Genomic DNA, 10,002 nt, shown 5'->3' on the forward strand with positions numbered 1-10,002 from the left:
AAAGCATCGACCGAAAGATGACGAAACTACGTTAGATTAGACCGAATGCAAGCACTAGCACATGGAGCTCTCGTGGACAGTGAGAATGGCTTCTCTGGTCGCGCACATGCATCCAAATCGCGCAAAAAGTATCGCGAGAAGAGAGAGGAGTTTTCTTAAAGGGGCCACAACATTTTCAACAAAAAATAGAAACATTGTATATTACACCACTTGGCCACACAATGTTTAAGTGATGAATTTTATCAATGACTGAGATACTGTCAGAGAAGGAAAATCTGCTATAGAGATCTTCAGGTTTCATCATTTCAATTCCTAAAGTCAAATCAAAGTTTCACATAATACGAGTAAATATTAAACAAGTGTGAAAGGACACTTGACAAGGTCAATAAATTCATGATGTTGACAGTTTTTGTGTCGAGTGAATCATATGAATATGAATCAATATGAATCAGACTGACAGGTCTGAGAGATTGGATTCACACATCTGTTTATTTCTCACACTTTCCTCCATCGTCTGATTCCAGCACTGAGCTTTAACAAACACACACTTCAATCATATTTCATCAACAGTCTGTCATTAATATCCTTATCATAGATCCTTTTCAGTTCATGATAGAGATTAAGCTGTTTTGATTAGTAATAAACTATAATATCAAGCATTTTGAGCTTCATCAATGAGGCATATGTTCAGAAAAATGTTGTTTTGATCATCAGACAGACACTTGTATGAGGAACTGAATCTTGTCTTTAACTCTCTTCTGGTGTATTTGATGAAGCTCTGATCTTCTGAGGTGTAGATGAGCTCAGATTCACTGATGAATGTCAGAGAAACTCATTTCTGACTGTGATCTGAATCTGAGAGGAGACGCAAGGGTCTCATTCTTCATCTGCTCATTACATGTATTGATCCAAACTCTCAATAGCATCCTGTTTTGAGTATCTTCTCCATTCATCTGGTATCTCACCATCCCCCTCAAAAAAAATATCTAGAATCTCACTCTTACCCTCAAATGTTTTACCATAGTGTTTTTCCAGATCTTTCTGGAATCTGCACACAAACCACTTCCAGTAGGGCAGATCAGAGAGATCAGGAGTGATGCTCCAGTCTGCATAAACTCCTCCTGCTCTTCTGTATTCTCTATATTTAAAAATTCCATCTGGTATATTAAAATACTGATGACTTGCCACTAAGTTTGTGCACATACCAGTACAGAGATTCTGTGTTGAACTGTAATATGTGCCATTAATTCCTATCACTCTGTGGAAAGCAACACTGTGATCTCCATCATGGTTTTCTATATCGTTGGTGCAGATGGCTTTACAGAACGGACACCGAACCCAACAGCACTGACAGAAGAGATCAATCAGAAGCTCATCTGGTCTGAACTTGAGGTCCAGATTGGATGGAAATGTCTTTGTGTTGAATCTACTGCTGATCTCAGACATTATAGCAGGAAGCTCTTTTCTCATCACATCTTCTAGGAGTTTCACATCAACATCATCATGATTCACTCCACTGAGGTCTTTTTCAGAGAAGATCAGCTCATCTGAGATCTGCTGTGTGAAACTCTTCAACCACAAACCAACATCTCTTCTGTTCTCTTGAACATGTTCAGTAGATTCATGTGCTGCTTTCATGATCTTCTGCTGCAGGAGTTCAATGTTCTTCTTCATCTTGGGTAAAACACTGACACTGAACTTATCAGAGATGTACCGACTGACTTCATCTCTGATGAAACTCTTGAACTGATCTCTGGGTTTATGAATGTAGTTCATGTATTTGATAAAATCCTCCTCTTCTGCCAGTGTCTTCAGGATGTGTTTCTCCAGATTTGATCTGTTTCCATTCAGTGATTCACAGTTTGATCTCATTTCATCTGTCAGATCTCTGGCAGTCTTCTTGTAGACACTCTGCTCAATGGACTCTTTCAGTTTCTGACAGATGATCTCACCAAACATGGCAGCTGATGTTGCTCCATGACAGTATTTCTGGAAAATACTATAGTACTCTTCTCTCTTCTTCTCAACATGTATTACAGGATCATTGGCTTCTCTGAACAGTCTGTGTTGGTCAGTGATCATCTTGTTTGATCTCTCACAGATAGAAAGAACCAAATCCATGAAGAATTCATTCTTGAACACATATTTCACTTGTTCTTCCTGATGTTCTGTTACTCTCCTCTTGATGTAATCTATGAGTTGTTGAATGCAGCTGATGTTGTAGCCCATCTTTGAAATGTTAAATAACTTAATCATTCTGTTTGTCTGCTGAACAGCATCTGTGACTAATGATCTGATTTGAGCTTCATCCTCTGGAGACAGATCTTTCACTGATCTGATGGCATTTGATAAATATGCATTAATTCCTCTTAATCCCTTTAATTTCACATAATCTGAATAATTTGATACAGCGAAAATATCCCTCCAGTGATCTACAGACACACTTCTATAGTCGTCACTGAGGATTTCTCTCACATCTCTCATTACATCAATATCTCTGATTAGAGGAGTGTCTCTGATGATCTTCTTCACACTCTGTTCCCAGAACAAATCAAACTCTTTCTTCAGTGTTTCTTCATCATTTGTTTTGTCTTTGAGTTTTAAGGCGAGTTCTCTGCTCTTTTCATAGAGAGTGTTTTCATAATGTGTCCTCTGAGCATCAACCTCTTTCTTCAGGTCTCGCTGCTGAAGAACCTCATTTAATTTCCTCTTTGTTTCTCTCACAATGTTTTCCTGAAGCTCTTTGATTTTGATTTCAAATGATGTTTTCCACTGAATCAGTATATATTTATCAATGTCTTTCTCAAAGAATTCAGACATTGATTTTTCCACTTCTTCACTTGTCTTCTTCAGTTCTCTTTGAAGATCAGTTTCCTCAACCTCATGAATTGCTTTATTTTCTATTTTGTTGTGAAGTTTGTTCTCAGTTTCCATCATGGCACTGCAAAGACTCCAGGACCACTTCCTGTATTCATTCTTCAGTTTCCTGTAGGCTGCGACCTTTTGGAGTTGAAACCAACGCAAATCATTAATTAAGCAAAGATTTGACAGAAGAGGTTTCTTAAGACCTGAAACACTTTTATTAGGTTTGAAGGAAACAGAACAAACACAAACACTCACCTGTAGTGACTGATCAGTTTCAGAGCAGATCTTCCTCATCATCTTCTCTTTCTCTCGTTCATATTCCTCTCTCCACTCCACTCGTCTTCTCTTCAGTTCTTCTTCAATCTGTTCTTCAAGGAGTTTCTGTTTCTCTTCAGAAGTATTTTGTTGATCTTCTCTCATGTTTCTTTCTTCTTTCAGTCTCTTCTCTAAATCCTCTAGTTGTTCTTGTCTCTCTCTTTCTGTTCTCGCTTTCTCTCTGATTATTCCCTCCATTTCACTCTTTAGTCTTGGAATCTGTTCATCAGAAATCTGTTTTTCTCTCTCTGTCCTTTTCTTCTCTTCTTCTCTTCTTATCTTTTCCTCCAGTTTCTGTTGCTCCCATTCCTCTTGTTCTCTTCTCATCTGTATATTATATCGTTCTTCTCTTTCTGTATATTCATCTTCTCTTCTCTTTCTCTCTTTTTCATGAATCTGTCTTTCATTCTCGATTTTGTTCATCAGTCTGCCTATTTCCGTGTCGTATTTCATCAGCAGTTTTTCTTTTTCTTTCTTCAGTTGCTCTATTTTATTTTTAAATATCTCTCGTTCTTTGTTCATTTCTTCTTCCAGTTTCTTCATCAGTTCTTCTCTTTCTCTGACTCTGTCCATCAGGATCTTCATCTGTTGTTCTTGTCTTTCTCTTTCCATCTGTCTGAACATCTTACATGAGTAGAAACTCCCTCCGTTTTCTTCCACCATGTTGTCTATCTTCTCCAGTAGATCAGACACCTGTGTTCGGTCTCCAGTCTGATTATTATAGAACACATGGAATCTGTTTCCACACGCTTCAATCAGCTTCATCAAAGGAGATCCAGGTTTTCCCAAACACTGTTCAATAGTTTTGTTCTTCAGATCGTCTCCTCTGGTGAAGAGCACCATGGTGAACATTAATGATTTCTCACCAAACATCTCTTGGATGATCTTCACTGATGTTTCCTCATGTTTAGTGAATCGTTGTCCTAAATTGAGCACAATGATGAACACATGAGGTCCAGGCAGGATCATGGAGATGCAGTGTCTGATTTCTCTCTGGATCTCTTCATTACTCAATTCAGTATCAAACAGTCCTGGAGTGTCGATCACAGTAACGTGTCGGCCGTTGATTTCAGATGATTCTCTCTGACTCTCTTTAGTTACTGACTCTTGAGATGTTTCTGCCTTAAACGCGTCTCTTCCTAAGATTGTGTTTCCTGTTGCACTCTTCCCAACTCCAGTTTTTCCCAGCAGTACAATCCTCAGTTCATCTGTGTTTTCTCTTGAACCTGAAAATGAATAAACAAATCATATTGAAATTTAAGAAAACATGACAAGATCAACAGGGGGATCAGGGTAAGATGAGCCACTTTTCAATTTTAAATGTTGCAGTTCTGCTGTTTAAAAACACTATTATAGAGTAAATCTATTGTAGAATTTAAGTTTAAGAGTTTTAGTTTAGAATTTAGTTTAAGACCCAAACTGATTTTCTGGTCATTACCTTGTGACAGTAAATGTGTCTCTAGTGAGTCAATTTTCTTCTTCATCTCTTCATATATCATCAGTTTTTCCATCTGCACCTCCAGAAATATCTCTGTGGAGTAAAGCTCTCCTCCGTTTTCTTCCACCATCTTCTCAATGTTCTCCATCAATGTGGACACTTGTGTGTTGGGACTAAAGAAATGATGTCGTCCTCCAAATCTCTCAATGACAGACTGTGTTTCTTCATTCAGTTCTGCTGTCTGATGCTCTGAATTCTGCATTATGAGGATCATCATGTGTTTGTTGATTCTGGAGCTGAAGATCCTCTGGATCTCCTCCATTTCTGCTTTGTCTTCATTATTGAGTGGAGCATCAGGAATAATGAGGAGGAAAACATGAACTCCAGGATGACAGAGAGACACACAGCGGAGAGTCTGATGCATCACTTCCTCCTCTGAGAGACGAGTGTTGAACAGAGCTGGAAGATCCACCAGACTGATCTGACGTCCATGAAGATCCACGTCTGATCTTCTGTCTGTCTGCTGCAGGATCTGCTCTGATATGGAGGATTTTAATGTGCCGTCACTCCCACACACAACCAGATTCAGCTTCACACCCTCTGAAACTGATAGATGAAGAAAAACAAAGAATTCTACAAGTGTCACAAACATAATACACATGCAGTACAACTTGTATAATACAAGTTCACAAACATAATACACATGCAGAATTTGTCATTTGTGATTTTTCTCATGTTTGGCCTTTAAAGCACTAAATATTAAGAAGTTGAACTGATTAGTGTCCCAGTTCATCAAATCATCTCTGTTACATATGTAACCTTATTTCCTCAAGTAGGGAACGCGACGCTGTGTCGGAACGCTGTGAGATTGCCTCTGCGTGATTGCATTGTGAAGCACGTATGAAATCAGTCCAATACGGAGACGGAACGTCATAGGCGGGTGACGTCACTGACCAGGAAACTATAAAGCCTACCCGAAAACACATTCATTTAGCTTCTGAAAAACTGAAGCAAGTCGCTTATGGGCATGCCGGGAGTATGGCAGGGCGACGCAGCGTCTCGTTCCCTACTCAGGGAACTAAGGTTACATGCGTAACCAAGACGTTCCCTTTCAAGGGAACTCGACCTGTGTCGGAACGCTGTGGGAATGCCAATACCCACGTCGCCATATGAGCAAGTAACCGTCCATGTGAAATCGTAGCGCACACTAAGACGATAGCACCTGTGCCCCGAGGTCAAGTTCATAGAACTTCACAAACGTATGTGGCGAGCACCAGCCTGCCCCATCACAAACTTCCTGGAGAGAAACTCCTGTCAATAATGCTTTAGAAGTGGCCATACTCCTAGTCGAGTAAGCTCGAACAGCCAAAGGTAATGGCTGACCAGCTGACTCATAAGCAAGTGAGATGGCCTCGATCACCCTCTTGCTCATCCTCTGCTTAGATGCGGGGTAACCTCTCCTAGGTGACCCAAAACAAATAAACAGCTGTTCTGATTTTCTCCACAGGGCAGCTCTGTAGACATAAGCACCTAACGCCCTCACAGGGCAGAGCAGATTTAGTTTCTCCTGGTCTGACATCTGGAAGGGAGGAGGACAGAAGGCCTGCAGTACAATAGGTCTTACAACATTAGTAGGGACCTTGGGAATATAAACCGGTCTGGGGTGAAGGAAAGCTTTAACCATGCCGGGTGCAAATTCCAGGCACGAGGGAGATACCGAGAGGGCTTGAATGTCTCCAATCCTCTTGAGAGATGAAATAGCAAGCAGAAAGATAGTCTTGAGTGTGAGAAACTTCTCAGGAAATTCTTCTATGGGCTCGAAGGGAGCCACAGAGTGGCCTTGTAAAACAACGGCCAAATCCCAGGCCGGCACCCTCATGCAAACTGCAGGTCTAAGGCTTAGAGTGCCACAAAAGAAAATGAGTAATAAGCGGGTGTCTCCCCAAAGATACACCACTCAAAGGAGCGTGGTAAGCAGCTAAGGCCACCACGTACACCTTTATTGTGAAGGGGGATAGCCCTGTGGAAAATCTTTCCTGCAGGAAGTCCAGCACTGCACCAATGGGGCAAGAGAGACCTGAACTCATGAGCTGGGCCCCCTCAGAGGCCAAGCCCACAGTTTCCACAACTCTGGGCAAGGGGAAAGGATCGACCCGTTTGCCTGAGAGAGAAGTCTCGTGACAGAGGAAATGGAGTCCCTGAAAAGGCCGGTGGGATTGAGCGGAGCGTCAAGCAGGAAGGTTTTGTCACGATCTTTAATAGGGCTGCCATAGACCGGCCGATGGATTTGGCCGTCTCCTTGGTGGCCTGGAGAGCTAAATCAGCTGACTGACGCAGTTCTTGAATCATCTCAGCCCCCACCTCTTCACTTTCCCCCAGGTCTTTCAGCAGGTCAGCTTGGTATGCCTGCAAGATTTACATAGTATGCAGACATGCGGCCGCCTGACCCGCTGCCGAGTACGCTTTGCCCACCAATGCTGATGTTGTTTTAAGTGACTTGGTTGGCAGTGTCAGGGCTTTAAGGGACGATGCAGCCTGAGGGGAGAGATGGCTCGCGAGCATCTCTTCCGCCTTGGGCATCGCCCCATAACCATGTTTTTTCATACTCATAACATTACTGTATGTTGATGTTTGTGGTGTATATATACGGTATGAAACCGATCTCTTCCACGACCTTAACACCTCTGTGTGGAGGTCGGGAAAAAACTATAAGCTCCAACATGGAGGTTGAGCTGACCTAGAAGGAAATCTAATTTACTTTTAACTTGCAGCTCTTGTTTCTCAGCTGGCCAATCGCTGTTTAACTAGACCACAGCGCGAGTTAAAACCTCCACCAGCTCCTCATTTGCAGGAGACTGAAGTGACGAGTCTTGCTACACTACCTCAATTTCTTATTCAATTCCTCAGAACTGGATGCTCATAGTGCAGCTGCCTCAACCGGAGTGGAAGAAACCGCAGCACGTGCTTCCAAACCCCGAATTGAGACATTAGATCTGATAGGTGAGGGCTGAGACAAAGCAGAGCCCATCTCTAACCCATCTGTCAGATCCATCTGCGATCCCCACGACAGCAGGCGCCACTCTGCCTCGGCAGAAGCGGGACCCAAGCCGCGAGGAATGCGAACCGAGCCGCTCTCCTCGAAGACAGCTCGGCGGGAGCACAGCGTTCTCATGGGGAGAAGATCACAATGCTCGCAAGCAGCTCCCTTGAGAGCTGCTTGGGCATGCTGCACTCTCAAACAAACACACATCTGGTGTGTTTTAACCCATAGTGTACTACAAGTGGTAACTAAATATATTTTTTAAATACAGAGATATTAAAAGCACATTTTAGTTCATATTTCATGGTGTCTCAAAATAGCACAGTTGAGTACACTTAGATGTTCATAAGATTATCTTAAGAAGTACTAAAGAAGAATTTTTAGTATATTAAATACAAAAGTAGTGCACGAAAATAGAGCACTTTAAGTTTATTATAGAAATGTACTTTTTTTTTCACCTGGGTTGCCATAATAACAATAATATGCTTGTGTGACTGAAAGACAGACAACAATAAATAGGACACACGATTTCACATTTAGCACTTGCTGAAGGCACAGAAGCTGAATGAATGTGTTTTCGGGTAGGCTTTATAGTTTCCTGGTCAGTGACGTCACCTGCCTATGACGTTCCGTCACCCCATTGGACTGATTTTATACGTGCTTCACGATGCAATTACGCAGATGCGATCCCACAGCGTTCCGACGCATCTCAAGTTCCCTTGAACTATAAAACTATATCATCCTTTGCTTTTACTGTCAATCAGTTGAACGTACAGTTGGGGCGATCCAGCTTTGGACTTCTTCTTTCCACTGCAAAATAAACAAACACAAACAGATTGTTAGTGGATCTTCTGAACATTATTGTGCACTACAGGTATTTTAAATCATTTAGAGCACAGATAAACAATCTGAATCTAGAAATAATATCAACAATCTTCAAGAAACAGCTGAAGATGAACCTTTTGCATGTGACTCCATTCATAAAGACACTTTATGTGTATCATTTTAAGAAAATATTTTTTTCTGCACTAAACTTCAACTCTAGAAACTTGAAACTATGTGTTACTAATATTGTTGGTTTGGATGATACATTTCTTGTGATGTTCCTCATTTGTAAATCACTTGGATAAAATCATCTGCTAAATGAATACATGTAAATGTGAAACATTTCTTTTCAAGTTACTTTTGGTGCTATAAATGGTCTCTTCTTCCTCACATCAACTATCAACATGATCCATTAAACACAAACACACTCAATACTGTCTTCTTCAACACTTCATCTGTTATATATCTGACCCTTGATTTCATATTTTGTTATTTCATGTATTTATGTATATAATGAATTACTCATATCAGGTCTCTCTTTGCTCCATTTGTGGCCCACAGTTACTGAATGAAACAAAAGTATACTGGACTCTGTCATCACAGAAACATGAACCAATAGAAAACAACATCTTTAAAAGATTCATCCGAGCAGCAGCACCGGTCAAAGTCAAAGTGATGCTGGGAAATCAGATGTTGTCGACTTGTGGACATCAACAATAATACTTATTTGTTTGAATATAAAGTTATTGTGAATTTAAACCTTAAACATGTAATGATGAAACTGTTCATACACAAGTTCATATAATCTTTGAGCATGATGAAAGAGAACTTGAGGAAATGTGACTTAGATAGAAGTAAATAATCATTCAGATGTCAGATTTAGATGTGTCTGTTCATCACCTGTGCTGTCAGGGCTGGACATGTTGATATTCTGTTCATTTATAAATCTTCATCTGATCATCTTCTGTGACTCCAGACATCTGTCTGTTCATCACAGTCCTGTGAGAGATTCCTCAGTCCTGAGACTCTGTTCATGTCGTATGGAGCTGCACATCTGCTGAGAGTCACAGGATTGATTCCCAATGAACACAAACACTGATCAAACATTCAGCTTCACTTCACTGTGAGTCGCTTTAGATAACAGCATCTGCTGATTTACTGATGTTCATAAACTGCTCTCTGTGCCTTCATACAATAAAAAAGTGCAGAATGTAAAATGTGTTGATCAACATGATTTAGATCTTTAGTAATGCAGTAATTTTACATTGTTTGTGCTCCAAAATCTCACTGTAAATGTTAAATTTGTACCAAAAGAACTGAAAATAAACACTGAACACAAACTTTCATACACAGATTTGTTTCTGATATGGTTCTGTGGCAAAAAAAATAAAAAAAATAAATAAATAAACTGAAACTCAACTCATAAAGTTATTAATCACATTCATTATTAGTATTATATCTCACATTTACATTTCATATAACAAACATGAAGAGGGTTTTTATAAGGAAATGTGTTACC

The 10,002-nt window shown here is 40.5% G+C and overlaps 1 protein-coding gene across 1 annotated transcript; it reads right to left on the reverse strand.

Moving 5' to 3' along the window:
• Positions 1 to 219: 219 nt before the first annotated feature.
• On the reverse strand, positions 220 to 9,530 carry LOC127509859 (interferon-induced very large GTPase 1-like). The gene is made up of 5 exons (XM_051889004.1): positions 9,384 to 9,530; positions 8,433 to 8,468; positions 4,619 to 5,224; positions 3,121 to 4,406; positions 220 to 3,000 (listed from the first exon to the last, which is right to left on the reverse strand). The coding sequence occupies exons 1-5, from the start codon at positions 9,403 to 9,405 to the stop codon at positions 895 to 897; spliced, it is 4,056 nt and encodes a 1,351-aa protein (XP_051744964.1). The 5' UTR covers positions 9,406 to 9,530; the 3' UTR covers positions 220 to 894.
• Between the last annotated feature and the right edge of the window lie 472 nt (positions 9,531 to 10,002).

Source organism: Ctenopharyngodon idella, chromosome 3, assembly GCF_019924925.1.
Source record: "Ctenopharyngodon idella isolate HZGC_01 chromosome 3, HZGC01, whole genome shotgun sequence".
In the NCBI taxonomy this organism is placed as follows: domain Eukaryota; kingdom Metazoa; phylum Chordata; class Actinopteri; order Cypriniformes; family Xenocyprididae; genus Ctenopharyngodon; species Ctenopharyngodon idella.

What these genes read in the sequence shown, in the direction of transcription:
- LOC127509859 (XM_051889004.1), bottom strand. Translation starts at nt 9,405, where the DNA reads ATGTCCAGCCCTGACAGCACAG. An exon ending in GTCCAGCCCTGACAGCACAG is followed by an intron (nt 8,469 to 9,383) that starts GTGATGAACAGA and finishes TTTATTTTGCAG; the next exon opens with TGGAAAGAAGAAGTCCAAAG. An exon ending in AAACTGATCAGTCACTACAG is followed by an intron (nt 3,001 to 3,120) that starts GTGAGTGTTTGT and finishes CAACTCCAAAAG; the next exon opens with GTCGCAGCCTACAGGAAACT.